The 27,406-nt window shown below is 39.3% G+C and overlaps 1 protein-coding gene across 3 annotated transcripts in view; it reads right to left on the bottom strand.

The window, feature by feature from the left end:
* The window catches only part of CNTNAP5 (contactin associated protein family member 5), an 855,485-nt gene that overhangs the window by 401,702 nt on the left and 426,377 nt on the right, over positions 1–27,406 (bottom strand). For all 3 annotated transcript variants that reach the window (XM_066345536.1, XM_066345539.1, XM_066345538.1), the window contains exon 8: positions 23,207–23,471. In XM_066345536.1, coding sequence (XP_066201633.1) covers positions 23,207–23,471 — 265 coding nt within the window. The remainder of the gene's footprint in view (positions 1–23,206; positions 23,472–27,406) is intronic.

The following is a 27,406-nucleotide window of genomic DNA, read 5'->3' as shown; positions in this document are numbered from 1 at the left end:
ACTGCACCACTGCCTGGTCAGACCTCCTTTGTATTTGATAGATAGCTTTGATGGGTATAGTATTCTTGGCTGGAAGTTCCTCTTTCAGTACTTTAAATATTGGGGTCCACTCTCTTCTGGCTTCTAGAGTTTCTTCTAAGAAATTTGATGATATCCTAATGGGTCTTCCTTTATATGTTGTATTCTTCTTTTCCCTGGCTGCCTTAAGAATTTTTTTTTTTGTAATTGGTTTGTGATAATTTCATTATGATGTGCCTTGGAGTAGGTCTGTTTGGACTAAGGTAACTTAGTGTTCTGTTTGCTTCTTAAATTTGAGGCTCTAATTCTTTTCATAGTCTTGGGAAGTTCTCATTGATTATTTGTTTGAATTTTTTCTCCATTACATTTTTTCTCTCTTCTCCTTCTGATATACCCATTATTCTTATGTTGCTATTTCTGATGAGTCAGATAATTCCTGTAGGGCTTTCTCTTTTATTTATTTATTTATTTATTTATTTATTTATTTATTTATTTATTTATATTTTTCTGAAGCTGGAAACGGGGAGGCAGACAGACTCCCGCATGTGCCCAACCAGAATCCACCCGGCATGCCCACCAGGGGGCGATGCTCTGCCCATCCAGAGTGTTGCTCTGTTGTGACCAGAGCCAGTCTAGTGCCTGAGGCAGAGGCCATGGAGCCATCTCCAGTGCCCAGGCCATCTTTGCTCCAATGGAGCCTTGACTGTGGGAGGGGAAGAGAGAGACAGAGAGGAAGGAGAAGGGAAGGGGTAGAGAAGCAGATGATCGCTTCTCCTGTGTGCCCTGGCCATGAATCAAACCCGGGACTTCTGCACGCCAGGTCAACACTCTACCACTGAGCCAACTGGCCAAGGCCTTTCTCTTCTTCTCTCTCTAGTATCTCAAGTTGCCTGTCTTCTATGTCACTAATTCTCTGCTCTATCTGACCTGTTCTATTAGTTAAGCTTGTTACATCATTTTTCAGTTCCTGTAATGAGTTTTTCATTTCTGTTTGGTTCCTTTTTATAGTTTCAATTTCCTTGGTGAAGTATTCTTTTTGTTAATTATATTCTTTTTATAGCTCTCTCAATTGCCTTTCCAAGCTATCTTTTATTTACCTGAGTATTTTTAGGACTTTGATTTTTAATTCTTTGTTATTTAACTCTAAGGTTTCCAAGTAACTGAAATTTTTTTTTAGAGATTTTTCATCATCTATCTTAGCTACATTTCTGTTTTTTTGTATCCATGAGAGAGGTATTGTTAATAACACTAATAAGAGATAATTAAAAAATAAAAATTGAAAAGATACAGTGAAAAAATTAAAATTTTATAATGATAAGTTGAACAAAAAGTACAGAGAACAAGGAGTAGAAACTGAGGGAAAATGACAAAAGGAATAGAAAATGAAGTAAAAACACACAAAATGCCAGAAAGAAAAATATAAGTCCAAAATATAATAATTTGCTGATAAATGATGTTGAATGAGAGAAAGAGAAAAAGAAAAAAAAGGTAAAGGTTTTTGAAATGAAACACACATAAAAACAAGAATGAAAAATGTAACCACTATTGATAATGAAGTTCAATTGGAAAAAGAAAGAATAAAAAAGAAAGAAGATAAAATTAACAAAATGGAAAAAAAGGAAAAAAATAAGTTATAAACATGTAATTTTTTCCCCTGGTTTTGAAAGGTAGCTTCTTTCTTTTTTTCTGGCAGGTGGCTCTGTACTACAGGTTTTGCCCCTGTGGGGCTCTTGAGCAGAGGTTTGCTGTTGTGTCATTGTGGCAATGACATAGGCTGGGCCTCAGTCCTGTTGGTAGGTGCAGCTTGTTAGGGATTGAAGGCTCTGACAATAAGAGTTTCAGTTTTCCAGGTACCTCTCCCATGTGTCTCCCACCTAAACTAGCAGCCTGGGGATTTAGCTGTGAGGTTTGCCCCAGCCACTGTTTGCAGAGCAAGAGGCTCTATAGCAGCCTGGTCCTTCTTCCAGTACCACTCAAAGCACAGTTCTAGGTAAGGCTGTGCTAACCAGAGCTGCCAGTGAGAGCAGACAAGGAAGAGAACTGATTGCAGATCAAGCACCTTTCTAAGGGCCCCCAGGCATGTCTAGTACACCTCAGTGCTTTGTGGGTCTAATCTCCACAGGTTTCTCCCTTGTGCACTCTTTGGTAGCCTGCAGCAAGCCATATGCATGCCCAGGACCCACAACTTCAACAGTGCATACAGAGGCTGCACCCACACATTTATGCACACAGCACCTGTGATCTCAGAGCCAGGAATGTGGGAATGTGCTCAGAAGCCTGTATCAACCCTGTGGAGGCACCCTGCCCGGGCTGTCCCAGGCTCAGGGATTCCAGCCCATGCACACATCCTGTGCTGGTGGTCATGGGGCTGGGAATGCACAAAGGTGCCAGCAACAGCCCACACAGATGCCTATTGCTGATAATCTCTGGCTAAGCCCACCAACCTGCACACGCACACACACACCCATGCCAGTGGTGCCAGGTGGAGCCATTCACACACTGCTTATGATTGTAGACCTGGGAATGCACAAAGCTGCTTGTGCTGGTGCTGGCTCTCATGAGCACCCCACACTGGTAACCTTAGTTGGAGCCCCCACCCATGTGTGCCCTATGTCTGCAATCTCAGGTAGAGCTGGCATGTTATTTCTTCTGCTTGATCATCCACCCCAACCCAGCTTCCTCCCCCTGCCTCTGACCCTCCACTTTGCTCAGCTCCAGAAGAAATCACCCCTTCTTCAGATCAGTGAGGAAGGCAAAATATCCCATTCTCCATCTTATTTCCTTCAGAGGGGATTATATATTCAGCCACCTTTTCGGCCAATCAAACCTTTGTCTGGTGTGTGTATATTTCAGGTGCTCCTGATATTTTTTTCTCTGTCTTTAGTTGTTGAATTTCTTGAAATTTCAAAGGAAGATATCAGGAGCACCCCTCATAGAGCCATTTATTTAACATAATTCTGACATTATATAACTTTTTAAAAAAATTTATTTATTCATTGAGTTTTTAGAGAGAGGAAGGGGGAAGGAGGAGAAAGTGAGGGAGAGAGGCAGGGCGAAGGAGAGAGAGAAAGAGAGACAGACAGACAGAAATATTGACCTTTTCCAATTATTCTATTGGTTCATTCTCATATGTTCCCTGACTCAGGATTGAATCAGCAAACCTGATGTACTGGGAAGATGCTCTAACCAACTAAATGACCTGGCCAAGGCTGGTATTATATAACTTACTAACTAATCACCTGTATAAACCTAGTACCCATCTGACATCATTTATAGTTATAATATTATTGACTATATTCCCTAAGCTGTACTTAATACTCCCACGACTATTCTGAAACTTTCAGCTTGTACTTAATGCCTTCAGATTTTAAAATCAATCCCTCCATCCCCCTTCTGGCAACCACCATCACAATGTTCTCTGTATCTATGAGTCCTTTTTGTTAGGCTTATTTATTTTATTTTTTTGAATAAATTGTTGATGGATACTGTTTTTGTTCTTGTTTGTATCTTTTTTTTCCCCTTCTTCTTGAACATTTCATATAATATTGGTTTGGTGGTGATGGACTCTTTTAGCTTTTTCTTGTTTGGGAATCTCTTTATCTGTCCTTCCAGTCTAAATTATATTGAATTGCTTTGCTGGGTAGACTAATCTTGGTTGTAGGTTCTTGCTTTTTACCACTTTAAATTTTTCTTTCCAATCTTTTCTGGCCTGCAATGTCTCTGTTGAGAAATAAGCTGACAGTCTTAAAGGAGCTTTCTTATTAGTAACAAACTGCTTTGCTCTTTCTACTTTTAAGATGCACTTTATCTTTAACATTTGGCATTCTAATCATGATAAAATGTCCAGAGTAGGCAAATCCATGGTGATATAAAGCAGATTAATATTTGACCAAGGTTGGAGGTGGAAGGATGCTAGGTAAATGTTACAGCATTTCTTTTGGGAGTATAAAATGTTTTTTAGACTTTATTTATTCATTTTTTACAGAGACAGGAGAGAGAGAGAGAGAGAGAGAGAGAGAGAGAGAGAGAAGGGGAGAGGAACAGGAAGCATCAACTCACATATGTGCCTTGACCAGACAAGCCTAGGATTTTTGAACCAGCAACTTCAGCATTCCTGGTCAATGTTTTATTTACTGTGCCACCACAGGTCAGTCTGAAATGATTTAAAATTAATTCTTGTGATGGCTGCCTAACTCTGCGAATATACTAAAAATCATTAAATGTACATTTAAAATAATGGATTCTATGGTATGTGCATTTTATCCCAATAAAGCTGTCCCAAAAATAGAAAAAGAGACACAAAGAGAGAAAAATGAATTAAAAATGAATAGCAGTACATAGAGCTTTGCAGAGGTGACTGCCCATCACAGTGATTTCTACAGCAGGTCAGGGCTGGCTTTGGAAGCTGGGAGAGAAGAAGTACACAGCTTAGGGGCCTGACTCCTCCCTTCGAATTTTGGCTCAGCTGCCAAGTGACCATACAAACCTGAGCAGCCCCATCTGGCTTTCATTTTTAGCTTATCTTACATGAGAACCATAAAATGTGGTGTCTAGGACTATTTTAAGAATTAAATATTTAAAGTGTCTGGCACATGGTAGATATGCAATACTGGTAATGTGTGTTATTAGTTATTTTTACAATTGAGCTGTGTTTCAAAAGATCATTTCAGAAGTTCGTTTGCAACAATGAAATTGTCATTTATTAAAGAGTTGGTTTGGTTCCTTAGCAGGCACAGAGCAGTGTGTTTATCCAATTCATTGAGGGGCCTTCTACACAAATGCCTTGGGAAGAATTTGGGGACCTGGGAGCTTCTGCTTTATGCAGCGAGAGCTGGAAGCAGAAAAGAATGAAAACTTACTTCCCTGTTCTTACTTTAGCTTAAACAGTTTGTTAGTTTTAAAAAAAATTATAAAAGTTACACATTTTATTTTTAGAAACTTTGAAAATTTCAGCAGTCTGTATAAAAACAATAACAACCTGTGATTCTACCATTCAAGTCATTCTAGTATTTCTTTTTGTAGTAATTTTTAATGAAGTGGAAACTAGTGCTATTTAATTAGAGGTTTCCCCTTATCAAGATATCACTGCCATTTCGGACATTATGATTTTTAATGAATACACTATATTCCATAATACTAAATACACCATATTTGGTTTAACTCATCTATTATGATCGAAAATATTGGTAGTTTTGAAATTTTGCCATTATAAATAATGATGTCATGAACCTTTTTCATTATAAATCTTGGCTGTCGCTCTGCTGTTATTTTTAGGATTAATTTAACAGAATGAATTTCATGGGAAATGATATATGATATGTTTTGGGTTTTGACACTTGCTAGCATATTGCTTTCTAGAAGGAATGTACAAATTACCACCAGCAACCTACCAAACTGCCTGCTTCACTTTCCTTCATGTCCACTCACATTGAATATAATTAAATTTTATTCTTTGCCAATCTGGGGCATGGCAAACGATAATGGACATCACTCTAAACCTGAGAAGCTTTATGTTTGTCATCACCCAACTATTTTTCCAGAATGCAAGTCCTACCTTTTAAGCTTCAGCTCCTAAGTCCTATAAGTGCCTAGTGCCACAAAGTGGCCTTAAATACCCTGCTTGTCTTCCCCTGGAGATTTTGCCCCATTAAGACCTCAAAGATGTGGCTTCCCTCTCATCCCCAATGAAAACTTCTTTGTTTTTTTTCCCTTCAGAGTTTTTTCTTTCAGGGAGGTTTTGGGAGGAAAGCTACTCAACTGAATAGATTTTCTCCTAATTAGTGAATAATTACTAGCACTTCAATCTGTATCCTTTGAAAGAGTGTTTTAAACCTTGAGAACCTCTTGTTGTGTTTTGAGAGATTAACAGAATGGAGCATAAAAGAGCAGCAGGTACAAAGCAGGGATTTAGAAGACACATGCCACTCGACTTGCCTTGGAAGATATCCCCGAGTCAGCCCTCTAGGCTAGTCTTGTTTTTCCAGCTCTTTTCTCCCTTTTTCTGAAACCTCTAATAGAGTAGATCTCAACCTAGGTTGCATAGTTAAAACTGGGGATTTTTGAAATTTCCAAGGCCTTGAGCAGATACCCAGAGGCATATTAAGGTCAGTTGAGGCCCTGTGTGCAGAAGAAAATATTGGGTCTCTTGTCATTAGAAAAAAATTATAAACTTGGGGTTCTGTGGGGCCCTTCAGAAATTGAGTTCCAGGGCACATGCCCGGTAAGCTCACCGTTACATATACCTCTGTGGACACCTCAGTAGTCTTCACTCATTAGCCTGGTTTGGGGCCTAGGGATCTATCTTTTCAGAAATTCCCAGGGGGTCCCTTTACATGGTTGGTATCAAGAAGTCCTGTTCTAATAATTCTTCTTTAAAGAACTAAGATTTCACAGGCTCCCCTGTAGGTTCCACAGATCATGTAGACAAAGAGCAAAAGAGATGAAATCAGATGGAAAACAGACCAAAATGGAAAACAAAACAAAACAAAAACAAGCAATGAAGCAAAAGACAACACTAAAGAGGAAGCAGGTTCTGGTCAAGATGGTGGCATGGGTAAATATATTCAGATCCTCCCACAACCACATCAAAATTGCTACTACAGAACAGCCATCATTCAGAACTGCCTTAAATCTAGCTGAACAAAAGCCCTATAACTAAGGATACACAGGAGAAGCCACATCAAGACTGGTCAGAGGGCAGAGGCATGGAACAGGCTAGTCCCACATCTACGTGTGTCGTTAAAAATTGGGAGGGATATCTGGGCTGTGGAAATGCCCCCTGAAGTGCAAGGTCTCAGCTTTATATCAGGCCACTCAACCCAGGATTCCAGTGCCAAGAAGACAAGTCCCCATGACTTCTGGCTGTGAAAACCATCAGGAATTGAGGCTGAGTGATCAGGAATTGAGGTGGCTGGAGTCCCAGGAGACTCTCTTAAAGGGTTCATGTATAAATTTACTTGGACTCATTCACTCTGAGCTTTAGCACTGGGGCAGCAGTTCAAAGGGCACCAGGGTCATACAGGAGGGAACTCATGTGTCTGGCTTTAGGACCAGAGCTGTTAAGGATGCTTTCTTACAGAAAGAAGTACTTACAGAGGTCATTATTCCTTTTCTGTAGTGCTGGCAGGTAGGTGATCTATATAAGACTCAGTCTACTTGGCTCACACTGTTTGCCCTGCCCTGGTCATCCTCTGAGACCATAGCACACATCAAATCCACTCAAGCTGTTTCTAATGGCTGTACCATATCAATGACCTGTCTTGGCTCATGCTTCAGACTTCCCTAAAATCTCTCAATCCAGCACCATCTAGCCTCATAATGTCCCTTACCTCTCACTCAGGGGTGCCAGGGCCACCATTAGTGGCAGCCAGCCTTGGTTTGGCCTCTCCTGGGTACTGCTAAGCCCAATACAAGTAGAGGCCATTTGAATATTGCTTTGTAGCTCATGCTGGGTGGCCCCAGGCAGAGCATAGGTGGTTGTTGACTTTGGTCTACATCTCCCTGAAGCTCCTGAGCCAGCATACCTGGTAGACAGCTTCCACCCAACCACTTCCACAAGTGACAGTTTTAAGGGGAAGTCTCAGCAGGCACAGTAGTATCACAAAAGTAAGTCTTGCTCAATGGGGTGATCCCCCTACTATGGTCAAAGTCTGTCCTTACTTTCAGTCAGCCTTCGAGTAAATCCCCCCTGTTGATGTGTCAATAATAATCCAGGTTCAATTACAACAGAAGGATGTATACAACCCATGGGGTGGGGGCACTCCTGCAGTGATAAGCCTGGTTGATCAGAGAGGCTGTGCCAGTGGACCCTTTAGAACACCTACTACTATGTCTTTTGGGCATGGTAGAGTTTCTCTCTCTATCTACTGCACAGAAACAAATACAGGGAGGCAGCCAAATGAGGAGACAAAGAAATGTGTCCCAAATAAAAGAACAGAACAAAACACTTGTAATAAATACAATGAATTTCAAGGAAGAATATAAGAACTTAGTGAGAACTTCAACAAAGAGAGAACTAGAAAACATAAAAAGAACCAGTCAGAATTGAAGGCTACATTAAGTGAAATGAAGAATACATTACAGGCAATCAACAATGGAGTAGATCAGCATTTTTCAACTACCAGGTCATGGGCCAATCTGCAAGAAATCTTGTACTCGTCCACAAAAGAATGAACCACCCTGGTGTTGTATGAAGGTTATAGACCACAATAGCTGGGTGGTTAAATTTTTAATGAACCAGTATGAAATGTCTAGTGGACTGTTCCATGGTCTAGTGGACCACTGATGGAGATCAAGCAGGAAATAAAATTAGAGATTTGGAAGATAAGGAAGCAGAACAGCAAAAAGAAAAAAGAATTTGAAAAAATTGAAGATAGTGTAAGAGATCTCAGGGACAACTTCAAGTACCACCATTCCCATCATGGGGGTGGCAGAAGGAGAAAAGAGAGGTCAAGAAATTGAAAAAAAAAATTGAAAAAATACCAATGGAAAACTTTCCTAACCCGGTAAAAGAAAGAGATAGACAAGTCCAGGAAGCACAGAGAATCCAAAACAAGATGAACCCAAAGAGGCCCATACCATGACACATCATAATTAAAATGCTAAAGGTTGAAGACCAAGTGCATCTTAAAAGAAGAATGAGAAGAGCAGTTAGTTACCAACAGTGGCTGAATGATATTCCATTACACGGATATACCACACTGGTTTATCTATTCACCAGTTGATGGACATTTGAGTTGTTTTCACTTCAAATTTATTATAAACAATGCTTCTATGAACATTTGTGTACAAATTTCTGCATGGACCTATGCAGAAGTGTGTGCCTAAGTGTATACCTAGGAGTGATACTATTGAGTCAAATCTCTACTCCATCCTTTGAAGGAACTGCCAAAGGGTTTCCAGAGTGGCTTTCCCAGTTTACATTTTTACAAGGAACTTCCCTTTTGCAACACTGAGCTCAAACTCCAACCCTTTCCTTTAGGGGCCTTCTAAATTCTTTAAATAAATGAAGTACAATTCAAATTTGTTTCTCAGAATGTCTACTTGAGTCTGATTTTGAAATTCTAGCTAATTGTTGTTACTTTGAATTAATTTTTCTAGATAAATTATATTATTGACTAATTTTATAATTTTTAATGAGACCTTGACAACAATTTACAGTTCACATTTGATGAAACTGCAACTCAGAGCAGTAAAGTAATATCCTGAAGTACTAAATTGTTCCAGAGGAGTAATGCTTTTCCTTAAAGCAGAGTTTCTTAACACTGGCACTGGGTATTGTAGGCCAGACTATTCTTTGTTGTTAGTCATGTGTGCCAAGAGAAATGGGATGTTGAGCAGAATCATAGGCTCACTGTATGTTAGTAACATGTCCCCATATCCAGCACCAAAACTGTCACCAGACATTAGCAGAAGTTCACTGAGTGGGGTAGGGTAATAGGAGGTTGGGATATGGGAGAATAGGGAGCTTCTCCTGGTTTGGAATGACTGGTTTAAAGGAGTAAATCTGAGGTTGTAGAGCCTTGGCACTTTCTCTCTCTCTGTTTCTTTCTCTCTCTTTTACAGTCATATTCTTAACAGATCTTTATATTTCAGCCTTCATAATATTTTAGTGTATCCTTCTTTATGGTTTGAATATAGAATCTTGGGAACTCAATGGCTGTCTTGGGACTTCTAAGCATCAACTATTACACTACACATGGACATGCAAAGCTGCAGCCCAGTCCAGAGCAGAGTCCCTAAAGAGTCTACTTACAACCATGGAAATAACTTGAACATAAAACCATTTGTGAAGTCTTACCCTTCTAGATCTCCTCTTATTTCTTCCCTCTTGTTGGAAAACTTCCTTTCTGTATTTTTGCTTGGACAAATTCTGTTGATTTTTGAAAGTCAAACTGTGTTCTTCCTACTTCTAGGAAGCCTTTCCTTTCTTGCCTATCCTGGTACCTCTCTTTGAAGGAACCCCAGTACCCTGAGTGTGACCTATTGCATTATAAAGGCTCCACTGTCATCCCTCCCAACATTCTCAGGTTTGAATATAGCACCAGCACAAAAGAAACACTTCAACAACCTCCAGAGTTAAATGGAGGCAGAGTAAATTTTGTGAGAGAAATATTAAAGTAGAACCTATGAAAGATCAAAAGAGATGATAGCAGATCTGACTATTGGATTATTCTTCTGTAATAATAAAAATCTAGGTTCTTCTATTGCTTTTTGCAGTGAAGGTTGAAGAACAAACAGTAGTTAAATAAAGTGCTTCCTTTGTCATTACTCAGTCATTAAAGAGCTAAAGATCCCCAAGACATCACAGCTTTGGTAAGCCTTCCCACCTCTGCTCAATACCTTGAAGTGCAGGCATTGCGTTTCTCAGGCTCCCATAGATCAGTGGTCCCCAACCTTTTTTGGGCCACGAACAGGTTTAATGTCAGAAAATATTTTCACGGACTGGGTGGGACAAATAAATATATCACATGACCGAGACAAGTGACAAGAGTGAGTCTTAGATGAATGTAACAGAGGGAATCTGGTCATTTTTAAAAAATAAAACATCATTCAGACTTAAATATAAATAAAACGGAAATAATGTAAGTTATTTATTCTTTCTCTGAGGACCGGTACCAAATGGCCCATGGACCGGTATTGGTCTGTGGCCCGAGGGTTGGGGACCACTGTCATAAATGGAATGCTTCATTAATTTTTGGTCTTCTGAAACTCACAGTCTGTATTCAGTCAGACAGCTTGCTGGGACAGTAATAGCTTCATGTCTATCTATGTTTGTATTCCCTAATAATGGGGTTTTCTCATCAACATTAACTTAGCTAAAGCACAGAGACATTAATGACAACTTAATTGAAGCAGAGGATTGAGTTTGCAAAGTTACCATTGTTTACTTGTTATGCACATGGTGACTAGATACAAATGGCTTGTATGGAAAAGAACAGGCCCCACCCTGGCTGGTGGGCTCCGCGGTAGAACCTCACACTGCATGGGAAAGTCCAGGGTTTGATTTCTGGTCAAGGCATATAGGAGAAGTGACTATCTGCTTCTCTCCCCTTCCACCCCTCTTCACCTCCCACAGCCATGGCTCGAATGAAAAAATTGGCCCCGGGCACTGAGGATGGCTCCATGGCCTCATCTAAGTTGCTAAAATCACTCAGTTGCCAAGCAGCAGAAAAGTGCCTCCAGATGGGCAGAACATCAGCCCAGGTTGGAAGTTGCTGAGTGGATCCCAGTCAGGTGCATATAGAAGTCTGTCTCTCTGTCTTCCTGCCTATCACTTGATGAAAGGAAGGAAAGAAAGAAAGAAAGAAAGAAAGAAAGAAAGAAAGAAAGAAAGAAAGAAAGAAAGAAAGAAAGAAAGAAAGAAGGAAGGAAGGAAGGAAGGAAGGAAGGAAGGAAGGAAGGAAGGAAGGAAGGAAAGAAAGAAAGAAAGAAAGAAAGAAAGAAAGAAAGAAAGAAAGAAAGAAAGAAAGAAAGAAAGAAAGAAAGAAAGAAAGAAAGGAAGAAAGAAAGAAAGAAAGAAAGAGGAGGGAGGGAGGGAGGGAGGGAGGAAGGAAGGAAGGAAGGAAGGAAGGAAGGAAGGAAGGAAGGAAGGAAGGAAGGAAGGAAGGAAGGAAGGAAAAAGAAATGAAAAGAAAAGAAAAGAAAAGAAAAGAAAAAAGAATACAGGCCCTTGCTGGGTAGCTCAGTTGATTAGATTGTTGTCCTGTCATGCCAAGCATACATTCGATCCCCAGTGAGGGCACATGCAAGAGTCAACCAATGAATGTATGAATAAGTGGACAAATCAATGTGTTTTTTTTTTAATCTCTCTCTCTCTCTCTCTCTCTCTCTCAAAAATCAATTAAAAAAGATAAAAGGACAATGTTTGGGGAGCAGCGGTGTTAACTGCCGGGCTTTAGACTAAAACCATTGGCCGTCAGTATTCACGAGGTTGAATACTTCTGTTTTTCACAGTGCAGCTCTTCCAGCCTTGTGCCCAGTTCTAGAAATTCCACTGGCCTTCTCTGGTTCATACTTCCTCTGACTAGATCTCATTCCTGGTTTTGACAGTGTCTGCAACATTTAATTGTAACAACATGAATGTTTGTTTAAAATCACTACTAATTCTTTTTTATTTTGTGTTAAGATTTTATCTTTTAGAACTGTTTTGGAGGTCATTCACTTAGAGAAATCATCACTTAGTACTTATACATGCAGAAAATAGTCACATTATTTTTCTGTTATAAGCAAAGTTTTGTATTAAGCCTTGGGCAGTGGTAAGCAAGACAGACAGTGTTCTTATTCCAAAGAATCCATACAGTTTGGCGGCAAGAGGAACATTGAACAAACAATTACTATATAGACATATGATTAACAACCATTCTTATGTGCTGAACTGTGCCCCCCCCCAAATTCATATGCTGAAGTCCTAACCCCCAGTACCAGAGAATGTGCATGTATTTGGAAATAAGACTTTTATGAGGTAATTAAGGTAAAATGAGGTCATATGAGTGGGCCCATATCTGGTATGCTTGGTGTCCTTGCAAGAAGAGGAGATTGGGAAACAGATGGTCACAGAGGGAAGATCAGGTGAAGGCATGAGGAGAAAACGATCATCTACAAGCCCAGAGAGAGACCCTACAAAGAGGTCAAACCTACTGACACCTTGACCTTGAATTTTAATCTCAAAAACTATAAGAAAATAAATTTCTAAGTCACTTAACCTATAGTATTTTGTTATGGCAGCCCTAAAAAAACTAATACATACATAGAGTATATACACTTACATAAGTTCACTTATTATTTAGGCTCAATTCTACAAAGAAAAAGATTTAGAAGACTGGATAACAGGGCATTTGACCTGTTACAGAAAAATTTCCTGAGAGAAACTCTCAATTGAGATAATTCTAAAAAATAAGTAGGATGGTGTTGACAGTAGCTCTATGATGACTTATTTAATTCAAACACAGTGTTAAATAATCATCAATGTCTCTTAGTTTCACTTTTATGGTTACGGGGAAAGGGGGGAAAGGGAGAGGGAAAGGGGGAGGGGGAGGGGCACAAAGAAAACTAGATAGAAGGTGACAGAGGACAATCTGACTTTGGGTGATGGGTATGCAACATAATTGAAAGACAAGATAACCTGGACTTGTTGATCTTTGAATATATGTAACCTGATTTATTGATGTCGCCCCATTAAAAAAATAAAATTATAATTACAAAAAAAAAATAATCATCAAATATTCTTTATGGCTGCTGATTAAGGCTAAACTGCTAGAATTTCATTACCTCTTCAGCTAGAGAAAGAATAAGTCAGACACATCCCTCTAGTAAGTATAGAAAATTAACTACTGATTAATATGGATTGCTTAATTGTTGTTTTTGGAAAGCTTTCTGATGCTTCCTGTTCGATGTACAATCACAATATTGGGCAATTACAATGTGACAGAGGGATATGATGAGCACTGTTGCTTGTGCCTATGAGAAATTAAATAGGCTTAGCTGAGATGGCTTCTCCATAAGCCATTAGCCTGCACTGAAAACTTTTGACAGCATCTGGTTGATTTCTGGAACTTCGCCAGTTGTGTTTCTTTTGCCCAGGAATTCTGTCCTGTGTCAGGTGATTGGCTTTCACCTTTTCATAACCACTGGCAGTGCCCTGCTGCCTGACTGAAAGTGTGTGTGATCTGCTCTTCTATCTTCTGGGTTCCACTCAGTTATTCTGAGACTCATTCCTTAATCATGAAAATTCTACTCTGAGATTGCAGTTTTAGTGATAAAGCAGCATATTGTGAAGCTGGAAAGTTCTGAGTAGAATATTCTTTAATAAAAAAAAAGTGTTTTCCCTGCCATTTGGTCTTATTGTGCTTGTTCTACTTCCCGCAGTGACATCAATACATAAAAGCCTCATCTATGGGAAAGCTCATCCCATGTTTAAAGCCCCTTATTATATCTCTGTCTTGTTTTCTCTCCACATGAAATAGCTCCAGTACCTCTATTAATACAGTTTGAGTGTCTTATGTATTCTGATAACCTCATAACCATCACACACACACACACACACACACACACACACACACACAAACACAGTATTCTAGTGTGATTTTTTAAATTGAATTTATTTGGGTGACATTGGTTAATAAAACTACATAAGTTTCAGGTGTGTCATTCCATAATGTCATCTGTATATTGCCTTGTGTGTTCACCACCCCAAGTCAAGTCTTTTTCCAACACCATTTATCCCCCCTCTAATCTCTTCCACCTTCCTCCACTTCCTGTCCCGCTGCACTGTTGTCTGTGTCTATGAGCTTTTTTTTCTTTGATTAATTCTTTCACCTTTTTCACCCAACCCCCAACCCCTTCACCTCTGACAGCTGTCAGTGTTTTCTTTGTATCCATGAATCTGTTTGTTAATTTATTTTGTTCATTAGATTCCTATAAGTGAGATCAAATGGTTCTTGTCTTTCTCTGTCTGGCTTATTTCACTTAGCATAATACTCTCCAGGTTCATCCATGCTGTCACAAAGGTAAGATTTCCTTCTTTTTATGGCTGAGTCATATTCCATTGTGCAAATGTGCCACATAATTTTCATCCTCTTAGCTACTGGTGGGCACTTGGGCTGCTTCCAAATCTTGGCTGTTGTGAATAACACATTGCAATAAACATGGTGCATACAGTCTTTCAAATCAGTGTTTTAGGTTTCTTTGGATATATGTATTTCCAGAAGAGCAATTGTTGGTCATAAGGCAGTTTCATTTTTAATTATTTGAGTTCATTTTATACAGCTTTCCACAGTGGCTGCACCGATCTGCATTCCCACCAACAGTGCCTGAAGGTTCCCTTTTCTCCACATCCTTACCAACATTTTTTTGTGAATTTATTGATGACAGGTGTGAGGTGCTATCTCATTGTGGTTTTAATTTAAATCTCTGTGGTGATTAGTGATGTTGAACATCTTTGCATACATCTATTGGCCTTCTGCATATCCTCTTTGGAGAAGTGCTCATGTTTTAATAGGAGTTTACAAAAAAAAGTTAGATTTGGACCTTTGCATGGGTTACAATTTTGAGAGTTGAGAAACATGACCTCTGGCAGAGGGCTTGGCCCTGAATAACTGTAATCAGGCCACTTAGCCCATATTCAAAAGAAGATTCTTGGGCTAATGATTTCTCTGAGGATAAGGAACTGGGTTGACCTATTTTTCTTTAAGAACTCATGTCGGGGTCTAGAAGGGACTTGAGCAATTCTAGACCAATTTTCTCCTTTCATAATGGAAACTAACAGAACAAAACTTATACTCTGCATCCATGCAGAACAGTTAGTTGTAGCTCTGAACTCCGACTCCCGAGTTCAAGCCCTTTTCTCAGACTTGCTTTTCAGTGGGAAGCTGACATTTGGAGAAACAACACTGTAAAAAGTGCAGACTTCAAACTTTGGTGACTGAAGCCCCTACCTTTTTTATCCTATTTTCATTCCCTAGTATTTTCCCATTAGAAAAATAAATATAACATTACATGTAGATCACTTTCAGGATTATTATAATAGTGTCAGCTTTTTCTTTAGCATATTTAATGTTTTACACAAAGTTAAAAACACTCTGTCCTGGTTCTTCAAAGAAACAAACCAGGTGTCTCTGTTACCTCTGTAGAACTTTCTGGTTTTTGCTTTTTTTTTTTTTTTTTAGCAATTCAGGTTGGTTTGGACAATACCAGATTCTGTTCTAAGCATCTTTTTTTAAGAGTCTTTAAAATAGCAGCCATTTCCTTTATTAAAAAATAGAACACAGTATCTGTGAACAGAAGTGGACTTGAGAGGTAGAATCCCCATGACACACAGTACCTCAGAAGAAGTGTCAAAAAAATTGAGATTTGAAATGCTTGAAGTAGAAAACCAGGTATTTGTTCATTAAATGAAGATTTGCTTAAATGGCTGTTCTGACCCCTGAAAGGGGAAATGAACGGCAAAGCTGACCATGTGTCAGGAGCCCTTGCTCCTGAGCAGCCCCCCACCCCCACCCCAATTCCCATGTGGTGTCTGGGCCCAGGGTGACTAGAATGGGAAAGGCTGTACAATACAGGTCAAAGTCTTTGGAAGCAGATAGACTCTTTCTAGAACCTTATGACACCTAGTACCCTTACTGATTAGATGATATTCTTACCATGGTATCAACAATGAGCAATTTTTTTAGCAAGAGAGAGAGAAGGACAGACAGACAGACAGGCACAGACAGACAGGAAGGGAGAGAGGTGAGAAGCATCAACTCATAGTTGTGGCAATGAAGTTGTTCATTGTTTCTCATATGTGTCTTGACTGGGGGCTCCAACAGAGCCAGTGACCCCTTGCTCAAGCCAATCATCTTGGGCTATAAGATAATGACCTTGGGTTTCAGACCAGCGACCATAGGGTCATGTCTATGTTCCCTAGCTCAAGCCAGCAACCCTGGCTCAAGCTTGTGAGCCTATGCTCAAGCCAGATGAGCCCACACTCAAGCTGGTGAACCTGGAGTTTTGAACCTGGGTCCTCAGTATCCCTGGCCGATGTTCTATCCATTGCACCACCACCCGGTCAGGCAACACTGAGCATTTTAATAAGTTTTTGGAAAGTATATTGGATATACTAAATAAATGTTGCTGTGGGTGAGTGTGTGTTGACAGATAGCTATGTATAATTTACTATATGATATTATACAGGCTACCTTAGCTAAATTAGATCACAAGTCTATAAAGATAATAATTTCCCCATCCATGCCAATCCTAGTGGACTCAAAAATCTGTCTATGATAGTACTATCAAGTAAACCACTTTGGGAAAACCCCATTTTCATTATTAGACCATTATACATTTGTCTGTAGGTGTTTGACCTATAGCAAGATCTCCTTACATTTGAATTATTTAAGCAATTGGCATTGTAAAACTAAGAATATGGGTGGCAGAAAGGTACAGCATAAAGACAACAAACTTGGGAATCCAGAGGCCTGAGACACCATCTTGGCCATTTTAACTTGATTCTGATTCTCAGTTGGCTCCTGTGTATGTTGGGAACACAATAACTCATATGTGTTCAGAGTGTATTATTTTCATTGCATTGCAGGTCCAAGCTCAAGGTCAGGCCTTCAAGAGACCCATAGCATTGTTGATTCTACCTTCACATGTCACGTCCACTGACATGGTGTCCTTGGCTTCTTCTCATGTCCACATGAATAAGGCTTTCAAGAAAGAAGATGACAAAAATAGGAAAAAAAAAAAAGAAATACAAAGAAGGATCACACTGTTGTCTTTCATCTTTTGGAAACTTCATCCCCTAATATTAAGTTCCCTTCTATTTTGAGGATGCATTTAGTTTGCATTCCTCTCCCTTATCTCCAATGCAAAAATGCCAAAATAACTTCCCCCAAAAGCCATGCACATGGCACAGATTTCTTGAAACAGGAGCAAATGAAGCAGGCACTAGTGTCTGGCCATTTCCATGGAGACTATCATCTCTTTATGACCTAAGGTGTTAGAAACATTTGAACTATATTGAAATAAATCTTGAAATATCTGGTTTCCCTGTCCAATGAATAAAGTGTAGTGCTATTTTCTATATTCCATGATGGACCATATGTCAAGAGGAACCCCATTTTTTTCTTTAAATTATTGGGACAATGGTCATTATTTTCTGGTTTCTTCTATATGGAATTTTTCATCTCTTATAAAGCAAATATTATCATCTCAAGTATCTGGGAAATATGTTTCCTCCAAAGCTGTTTTGTGTGACTGATTCTGTTTGTTTTTCTGTCTTTTTTCCCCCATGTAGAAAAATGCAAGCAGACCAAATAAACAAACAAACAACCTTTATCCATTTCAAAGACAAATTAAAGAAGTTCAAATTTTCTGAAATTGAGAAATGAATTAAGTAAGAGACTCTTGAGACACAGTCCAGAACCCAGGCAGTACATTTTAAAGCCTCCTCAAATTTGTTTTTTGAATAACAGTTCTGAAATAACTGGTGATTCTTCTTCTTCCATGGCTGGCTAACTGGCAGCTTTTCCCAGCTACTGTCTCACTCATAGACACATCTTAATGGGCTGATAATGTGCTTAATAGTAAAGGCAGCACCTGCACGCTTCAGAGCAAAGGGCCACTCTGTATTGAAGCCTCATTTTTTACTTGACACCAGCAAGTCTGTGCTTAAACATCTCACCGTTAGATAGAAATGGTCCTGTGCCAGGTTACATTTTTCTTCTTCCAATAAGGAGGATTGAGGTTCAACTTTATAACTCTGCACATAAAAAACATTATGTTTTTTAAGTTATTAATTTACTGGTGTTATAGAAAATCTTATAAATTTTACAAAAGTTCTGTGACTGTGCAAATTCACTTATTAGCTCTATGACTCTACAGCACAGGACCTCTTCTAGGTATAGGTATTGAGTAAGTATGGAAAGAAAAGAGTTTGCTAAATAGCTTCTCAACACTGCACTAAGGATTCTAGATGTACTGTCTGATTTAACTGCTATTGTAGTCTTGTGATGTAAGACATTTTTTTTTCTATCTTATACTACAGGTGGACTCTAAGAGGGTACCCACTGATGCATGACTTCTACTGCCCACACCCTTGTAGCATTCTCTTGGTTTAAGTAAGGACGAGACTTATAGACTTGTTTCTAATGAACAGACTATGGCAGAGGTGAAGCTAGGACACTTCCAGGACAAGGTCACAGAAGACTGAAGCTTGTGTCAGTGGTTTTTTATCACCATCTGTGGATCACTCTCTCTGGGTTAAGAGTACTGTTATTTCATGAGGTGGTGGCTTTCTGCAGAGGTCATGGGGTCAGCTTGCAAATGGGCTTTTTTTTATAAATAAATTTTTATTAATGTTAATAAGGTGACATCAATAAATCAGGGTACATATATTCAAAGAAAACATGTCCAGGTTATCTTGTCATTCAGTTATGTTGTATACCCATCACGTAAAGTCAGATTGTCCTCCATCACCCTCTATCTAGTTTTCTTTGTGCCCCTCCCCCTCCCTCTACCCCTCTCCCTCCTTCCCTCCCATGCCCCCTCCCCCCCACCCCTGTAACCACCACACTCTTGTCCATGTCTCTTAGTCTCGTTTTTATGTCCCACCAATGTATGGAATCATGTAGTTCTTGTTTTTTTCTGATTTACTTATTTCACTTCATATAATGTTATCAAGATCCCACCATTTTGTTGTAAATGATCTGATGTCATCATTTCTTATGGCTGAGTAGTATTCCATAGTGTATATGTGCCACATCTTCTTTATCCAGTCTTCTATTGAAGGGCTTTTTGGTTGTTTCCATGTCTTGGCCACTGTGAACAGTGCTGCAATGAACATGGGGCTACATGTGTCTTTACGTATCAATTTTTCTGAGTTTTGAGGGTATATACCCAGTAGAGGGATTGCTGGATCATAAGGTAGTTCTATTTTCAGTTTTTTGAGGAACCACCATACTTTCCTCCATAGTGGTTGTACTACTTTGCATTCCCACCAACAGTGAATGAGGGTTCCTTTTTCTCCACAGCCTCTCCAACATTTGCTATTATCTGTCTTGTTGATAATAGCTAATCTAATAGGTGGTATCTCATTGTAGTTTTGATTTGCATTTCTCTAATAACTACTGAAGATGAGCATCTTTTCATATATCTGTTGGCCATTTGTATTTCTTCCTGGGAGAAGTGTCTGTTCATGTCCTCTTCCCTTTTTTTTATTGGATTGTTTGTTCATTTGTTGTTGAGTTTTATGAGTTCTTTGTAAATTTTGGATAGTAGGCCCTTATCTGAGCTGTTGTTTGAAAATATCATTTCCCATTTAGTTGGCTGTCTGTTTATTTTGTTGTCAGTTTCTCTTGCTGAGCAAAAACTTCTTAGTCTGATGTAGTCCCATTCATTTATTTTTGCCTTCACTTCTCTTGCCTTTGGAGTCAAATTTATAAATGCTCTTTAAAACCCAGGTCCATGAGTTTAGTACCTATGTCTTCTTCTATGTACTTTATTGTTTCAGGTCTTATATTTAGGTCTTTGATCCATTTTGAATTAATTTTAGTACAAGGGGACAAGCTGTAGTCGAGTTTCATTTTTTTGCATGTGGCTTTCCAGTTTTCCCAGCACCATTTGTTGAAGAGTCTTTCTTTTCTTCATTGTGTGTTGTTGGCCTCTTTATCAAAAATTACTTGACCATATATATGTGGTTTTATTTCTGGACTTTCTATTCTGTTCCATTGGTCTAAGTGTCTATTTTTCTGCCAATACCATGCTGTTTTGACTTTCATGGCTCTATAATATAGTTTGAAGTCAAGTATTTTAATGCCCCCAGCTTCATTCTTTTTCCTTAGGATTGCTTTGGCTATTCGGGGTTTTTTATAATTCCATATAAATCTGATAATTTTTTGTTCCATTTCTTTAAAAAATGTCATAGGAATTTTTATGGGAATTGCATTAAATTTATAAATTGCTTTGGGTAATATGGCCATTTTGATTATATTTATTCTTCCTATCCAAGAACAAAGAATATTTTTCCATCTCTTTGTATCTTTTTCGATTTCCTTTTACAAGAAAAGGAAGTTTTTGTTATATAGGTCCTTTACATTCTTTATTATGTTTATTCTTAGGTATTTTATAAGTATTTTATTTTTTTTGTTGCAATTGTGAAGGGGATTATTTTTTTGAGTTCGTTTTCTAATATTTCATTGTTGGCATATAGAATGGCTATGAACTTTTATATGCTAATTTTGTATCCTGTGACCTTACTGTATTGGTTTATTGTTTCTAGTAATCTTTTTGTGGAGTCTTTGGGGTTTTCAATGTATAAGAGGATCATATCATCTGCAAAAAGTGATACCTTTACTTCTTCTTTTCTGATATGGATGCCTTTTATTTCTTTCTCTTGTCTGATTGCTCTGGGCAGAATCTAGCACCACATTAAATAAGAGTGGAGAGAATGGACAACCCTGTCTTGTTCCTGATTCAAGGTAGAAAGTCCTCAGTTTTATGCCATTTACTATGATGTTGGCTGATGGTTTATCGTATATGGCCTTTATCATGTTCAGATATTTTCCTTCTATACCCAGCAAATGGGCTTTCTGAAGGCAGCCTATAGCCCAAGTGAGCTTGGAAACAGACCCACCCCCAGTGGAACCTTGGAAAAATGGCAATCCCTGCCAACAGCTATTCCAGTCAGAATCATCCAGCCAAGTCCTCTGGATACTACACTCTTAGAAACAGAGACTAATAGATGTCTACAACCACTAAATTTTTCTATAATCTGTTACACAGCTATAGATAACTAACACACTCTCACATTCATATGAGACAAAGTTATAAAATATTTCCAGGGACAAAGAATAGTAAGGTGAAGAGGTGCCTTTTAAAGCTGTCTACCTGGTTCCAAGACCCAGACATTTCTGATATTCACAGGGCTTTAAGGGGCTTTTTTGTTCACTTATTGGCATCTGAGACTCTCATATCATCTGACCTAATATTGACTATTAAGTCCTGTCCTTTACAATTTAGCTTAAATTTCTCTAATTTATTTGAAAAAAAAAATCACCATTCAGCAGAGGGAAGAAAGACATTTAAATTAAATAAAAATGCAATGTCATGGACTCTAGGGTGGATATTGGCCCAGGAACATGGAGGAGGGTAATCTGGTTCACACTGTACATTCAAGGAGGCTGATAAAGCATTGGCTGACCCAGTAGCATGTCTCATCCCTAATCAAATGCTGGGCATGTGGTCTGACCTCATGTGCATGTCAACTAAATCTACACGCTGCTTCTGGAAAGACAGAATACCTAGTAAAATAACAAATGGAGAAGGAGGGGAAGTTTACTGTCCTGTGTTGAAGGGACAACATAACAAGATCAATGTAAAGTGTGACTGCTTCATAGGTGTGTTCCACATTGCTCTCTATGCAGTAGAATTGATCCTGTATTCCTATAAAAACCAGCGCTTTTCAAACTTCAACTATTTGAGGATAATTTTTAAGGTTTTGTCATAACCAGATGCCATCTGTTGCAATATTTACTTCATAACTTTAAAACATATATTTACATATACTTTTAAAAGCTCACTAATTTTTACTTGAAGTAGAATTGGGTGGCTGTACAAAGTCTGACAATAATGTGGCACAGAACGACACTACAGATTATAAAGTCAGATAATTCAGGATGAAATTGTGGGGTCATCAGTTATCGCCGTGTGATTTTGGAAGTTATATAGCTTCCATGACTCCTCATGTCCTCATCTATAAAATGAAAAGTAATACCTTTCCTGAATGGGCACAGTGAAGATTCCATATAACATTCACCACGTCCATAGAGACACAGCAAAGGGCTCTGCAAATGGTCTATACCAGGGGTCGGGAACATTTTTGGCTGAGAGAGCCATGAATGCCACATATTTTAAAATGTAATTCTATGAGAGCCATACAATGACCCATGTATGTTATGAATTATCCAATAAAAATTTTGTATTGTCCCAGAGGACAGCTGTGATTGGCTCCAGCCACTCGCAACCATGAACATGAGCGGTAGGAAATGAATGGATTGTAATACACAAGAATGTTTTATATTTTTAATGTTATTTTTTTTATTAAAGATTTGTCTGTGAGCCAGATGCAGCCATCAAAAGAGCCACATCTGGCTTGCAAGCCATAGGTTCCCGACCCCTGGTCTATACTATGCTCAATAGGATTAGATAGATTTTTTTTTTTTTCCTGGGAGAGGAACAGACCAAAAGGGAGATGAGATGCATCAACTCAGAGTTGCATCACCTTAGTTGTTCATTGATTGCTTTCTCATATGTGCCTTGTTTGGGGGTAAAGAGCTCCAGCCAAGCCAGTGATCCCTTGCTCAAGCCAGTGACTCTGGGGTCACGTTGATGATCCTATGCTCAGGCCAGTGACCTTGGGATCTTGAACCTGGGTCTTCAGCCTCCCAGCCCAATACTCTCTCTACCCACTGTGCCACTGCCTGGTCAGGCTAGCTAAGCATTCTTATTTTCACTTTTCAGACAAGAATGCTGAAGGATAAGGAAATTGAATGACTTGCCAAAGCTAGGCTAGCTAAATCTGTTGCCTCCTCAGACTGATAGCCAATTTGTGAACACTGGAGCTGGATTCTGTGTGTTTTGGTCAGAATCTCAAACATGTGCTGATTTGGCTGTAGTGCAACTCAACTTAGAGGTTGTGAGCAGATGGTACCTGTGAGGATTTCAGCCGCCCGTTCCGTTGATTTCTGAATCACGAGTCTCAGGGTCCCGCTCTCCAGGCTCAACAGCAGGGTCCCTGAGCCCTCGGACAGCTCTGTGGACAGCAGCTGACCATCCTTGTTCCATGTTCGAAACTGGAAACCCACAGAGAGCCCATCAATTTGGGGGGTGCCGGGCAGCAGCAGGTAGCTGTGGCTGGAGCTGACAAATGTGATAGGGATGATTTGAGGTTCAGAGCAGGAAAAAGTGACATTGCCCTGGAAAACAACAAAAAGCAAACATGTAAAAGCCATTTTCCTTATTCTGCAATTTAATCACTGATATAAACAGCCACCTGGAGCTGACCTTAATCTCAGGGTCACTCTATACTTGGTGCAAGATTTGAAAGAAAAAAAAATGTGTCAGCTTTGTTCATATACACCCACAAGATTGGTTTTCATTCCTGTGGCAAGAATCACAGTTCTACCTGTAAAGAGGGCCATCAAAGGCTTGGGAGGGGGATGATGGACAAAAAGCATCAATATTTTTAGAGAAAGAGAGATAAAAAATAATCATGTCCAGTCATTGAATAAATACAGTCAACTGTGTGCAAAGCAGTGGCATAACTTTTAAAGAGATACACAAGAAAAAAACTTTGTTATAATGTGGAATGTGCTGGAAGAGTGACAGACACCAGCTTCCAGAGGAGTGTTATTTCTAACTCTGGGAGCAAAGGTTGCACAAGGGAGGTGATACTTTCCTGGGAAGGAATGGGGTGCCCAGCTAGTCTTCTCAGCAAACTGCTCATGGGTGTGCAAAGGATTGGATAAATTAGCCAAAATGGCATTCCTGCGGAGTTCCAGGGAACTTGACATTTTCGAACATTAAGTGGGGAAGGAGGGCGCAGGGAACGTGAGGCAGAGTTTAAAAGCCCATTTATGTTTCCTAATGTTATCATCTAAACTGAGAGGCAGTACAGTGACTTTGGCGAGATATTTAATTCATGAAAAATGTTTCCAGAAACATGGAGAGAGGAGGGTGGGTAGAAGAACTGGAGGTAGGGGATACAAATTGAGCATAGACTAGAACCAGAGGGAAAAGGAAGGAGATTACTCTTTGCACAAGTGAGGAAGAACTGGTCCACATTTATTTGATGTGGATGTCTAGAGCAAGCTTCTGAAGTGGAAAATTCCAGGGAACTAAAGAGCTAAGCATCTGTGTTCCACTGAGCTGTGTGTTGGGGCCACTCTGCTCCATGAATGAGGACAAAGCAGGGGATGCCTTGTAAATTGTGAATAGGGTGTTACTTTATACAAAAACATTTGGAATTTTTATCTCAAATCTCATAGTCAATCACATGCTGTTTTCCACCATCATCATTCACCACTTTTAGACACCAAAGTGATCTCTGCATTAATGCAGCAAAGTTACTCTGGTAAGTATACCACAATCTTCACATCTATACAGTCATAGACACATCAATTCCATATAAGTCTTTCCCTGCAAGACCTGAATAGCTGCTTTTCATGGTGTGCAACCCATTTCTAATACCACTTAGGCAAAAAGGGTCAGGTATTTCTGGAAGGAGAGCACCTGGCTTGACTGGCTGCCTGAATTCAACTTTCCACTAAGGTGACCAGGTAAGTGAAGTTAGATACAGCTCCAAGTCCTAGAGCTTCAAAATACCTCAAAGTCTGGAAAAACCTCCCTAGGTCCAACCATTGTCTTATGTTTCTGACAAGACACATTCATCTCCAAACAAACTTCTACCCATCATACATTCCTAATGATTCACTCATCCAGTAGGCTGCTTTGAGCAGATTCTTGCATTAATTATTTGCTATAGTTGCTTAGATGACTTCTTCTCTGTAAGTTAGATCCTCAAAAGTTAATTAATGTGCCAAGGGTAAAGCTTATGTTATCTTTCAAAAAAATAATTGCCGAGAGTTTATACTTCCCACTGTGCCTGGCAGGAAGCTGAGCATTTATATACAGATGCCATATATTCTGCACAATAATACCTGCATTTATTTAGAGAACATATAAACTGAGCTTACAAAAGTTTAGCAGTTTCATAGAAGCCCTGTGTCTGTTTGGCAGGGACAATGAGAGACAGAGCTGTGTGTATCTGACATGAAAGACACTGGTTTTAGCCACCGCCTCAGATACCTGCGTTTTCTGTACTGGGTGCCACTATTTAAAATAGATACACATAACTTGCTCATGGTATGTCATTGTTGTGTTAGCTTGCTTCTGTTTGATTTCTGGTAGATTTCCCTTCAAGAATGAACCTATCTCCACTGGCAGCAGATCAGTTGAGGTGGGCTATCTTCTGAAAGAAGTAGAATTACAAACGCTCTTCCAGTGAAGCCAGGAGACAGCAGACACTTTTTCCTGCCCTTTTCTTTTCCTGAGGTCAGTATCACCTCCACTGGTAACACATTCACCATAGCAAAGCTGTACCCAAAATTAGAGGCTGCGTAGAGGGAAAATGGTTGGAAAGCCATCACAGAGATGTTAGGTAGAAGTCCCCTCTCTCCTGTGGGGCCAAGGAATCTTTTCTATTAACCCTTCCATCCTTGTAGCTTGTCAAATGATTCAAACAATATATAGCAGACAAATAGGAAAAATTCAAATTTCTGATGTGCATGCACGGGAGATTCACATATACATGCAAGTTCCAAAATCTGTGAGACCAAATGTGCTATAAATGACATTTTGGACAAAGAAAAAAAAGGGAGATAATGGGTTTGGGATTTCAAAAGGGAAATAGGCAATTCATAGGTAGCTGAGAAAGTGGCAAACAAATTCTTGCATAAATCGATCAACGTAATATACCACATCAACAGAACCAAGAACAAAAATTATATAATCCTATCAATAAATGCAGACAAGGCATTTGATAAGATAGAACAACTATTTAGGTTTAAATTACTCAGTAAAATGGATATAGAAGGAAAGTACCTCAACATAATAAAAGCCATATGTGACAAACCATCAGCCAATATCATACTCAATGGTGAAAAAATGAAGGTTTTCCCTCTAAAATCAGGAATGAGACAAGGCAGCCCACTCTCTCCACTCTTATTCAACATAGTTCTGGAAGTGTTAGCCAGAGCGGTCAGCCAAGAGAAAGAAATAAAAGGCATCCATATCAAGAAAGAAAAAATAAAGATATCACTTTTTGTACACGACATGATTCTGTATATAAAAAACCCCAAAGACTCCACAAAAAAAAAAACTATTAGAAACAATAAAACAACACAGTAAAGTTGCAGAATAGAAAATCAATATTCAAAAGTTTATTGCTTTCTTAAATGCCAACAATGAAACTTTGGAAAATGAATAAAAAAATCCCTTTACAATTGCAACAACAACAAAATACTTAAGAATAAACTTAACAAAGAATGTAAAGGATCTATATATACTGAAAACTACAAAGCATTATTGAAAGAAATTGGAAAAAAATCTTGCAATATAAGTCTGAAACAATGGGGCGGAGAAGAATCTATTAAACAGATTTTTGCACGGACTCATCCTATCTACCACACTTAATTCATATGTGTTAAAGACAATATACTAAGAAGATTGTAATTCCCTTCTCAACACAGATTTTTCTCTCCAAATCTGTTTAAGAAGGAAGGGGAAGTTCAGACAAAACAAATCAAAACTAAACTCTTCCTAAGTTTCTTGGCCTCCACGTGACTTCAGCTTGAAATAATTGGCATCCAGGATGACACATTCTTGGGACCCTCATTCTGGACCCCAACACCTTATTGATTTAAATCCAATGTTTAGCTCAACTCTAGCCATTCTCTGAGTGTCCTCTGGGTCCACAGAAGCTAAGGGGCGTTTGGGGTCCAGAGGAACTTTGGTTCTCCACCAGCTCTCTGACATCTGACCAGAGGCACAGAGGACCAGGAGCTCCTTTTCTCAGACTCACTCCATTCTACTTAGTGTCTAATGTCCTCAAATACTGTGAAGCTGGTGAGGGAACTCCGGATAAAGGCCTCAGGGATCCTCACTGGTTAAGTGAGGCTGTGTGTGGTGATCAACAGCCTTCTTGGCAGGAGCAGGACAACTTTCAAAGGCCCTGGGGGATGTCTTTAGCTGGTCTCCCTGGTCCAGCGCAGGCCCCGCTCCCCCACTCTTTCCCTCACCTTTCCTTCATGCTGTGCCCTGGTAGCCCGTCCACCTGTCTGAGCTGTCCAAA

Source organism: Saccopteryx leptura, chromosome 7 (genome assembly GCF_036850995.1).
Source record: "Saccopteryx leptura isolate mSacLep1 chromosome 7, mSacLep1_pri_phased_curated, whole genome shotgun sequence".
NCBI lineage: Eukaryota > Metazoa > Chordata > Mammalia > Chiroptera > Emballonuridae > Saccopteryx > Saccopteryx leptura.
The sequence above is the reverse complement of the archived record's forward strand: the minus strand, read 5'-3'. Positions and strand labels throughout refer to the sequence as shown.